The sequence below is a fragment of the Austrofundulus limnaeus genome, unplaced genomic scaffold (assembly GCF_001266775.1).
Source record: "Austrofundulus limnaeus strain Quisiro unplaced genomic scaffold, Austrofundulus_limnaeus-1.0 Scaffold713, whole genome shotgun sequence".
Lineage (NCBI taxonomy): Eukaryota > Metazoa > Chordata > Actinopteri > Cyprinodontiformes > Rivulidae > Austrofundulus > Austrofundulus limnaeus.
In genome coordinates, this window is record NW_013953115.1 from 172,290 (window position 1) to 173,074 (window position 785).

Below are 785 nucleotides of genomic sequence, written 5' to 3' on the forward strand. Positions count from 1 at the left end.
ATGGCTGCCTCTAACAGCCCTGTTAAAGATGGCTGCCTCTAACAGCCCTGTTAAAGATGGCTGCCTCTAACTGCCCTGTTAAAGATGGCTGCCTCAAACTGCCCTGTCAAAGATGGCTGCCTCTAACTGCCCTGTTAAAGATGGCTGCCTCTAACAGCCCTGAGGACAGACAGTTAAAGACAGGAGTGTTGCAGTGGTAGTAGCTGAGAGTCACTGGTCCTGCTCCAGGTTTGACTCAAACATCTGAAGGTTCAGGTGTCTGAACTCACCTGGTCCAAGCAGCTGAGACAGAACCAGAACCAGTCCAAGGTACAGATCCACAGCCGGGGTCCACATTACAGTCAGAGGACGACTCAGCCCACACCTTTAACACACAGAACCAGTCCAGAACCGGTCCAGAACCACGAAGGACTCAGAGTGGAGCTGTGCAGAGGTTCTGGTCCACTCTCACTTTTCTTTTCCCAGTTGGATCAGTTTACACGCCTCCATCAGAGACTGATGTAAGCTGATGCTGACCTGAGGAGGCTCAGGAGACACATCTGTCTGAGTCAGGGAACAGGTTCAGTCTGTTGTTCAGGGGTCCTCAGAGGGTCTGTCAGCTGTTCCTCCAATCTGCAGCCTGAGGTCCAACAGCTTCAACAGGTACAAACACTGAAAACATGGTTTTATTTCAAAAAGGGGATATTTACAGATCAAACGGCGTCCTGTAAGCTGATCATTTTTACTTCCTGTTGTCACAGATTAGACAGGACAGGCAGGGCTTAGTCTAGTGTTATCATATAAAC

General features: G+C 49.6%; 1 protein-coding gene across 2 annotated transcripts in view; it reads right to left on the reverse strand.

The window, feature by feature from the left end:
* LOC106532049 (uncharacterized) overlaps nucleotides 1-785 on the reverse strand; it is a 3,655-nt gene that overhangs the window by 2,696 nt on the left and 174 nt on the right. Inside the window, exon 1 of one of the 2 annotated variants that reach the window (XM_014028035.1) lies at nucleotides 270-641. The exons of the other annotated variant lie outside the window; for it this stretch is intronic. Coding sequence (XP_013883489.1) covers nucleotides 270-336 — 67 coding nt within the window. The 5' untranslated portion in view covers nucleotides 337-641. Of the gene's footprint in view, nucleotides 1-269; nucleotides 642-785 lie in introns of those variants that run through there. 2 annotated transcript variants of the gene reach the window in all.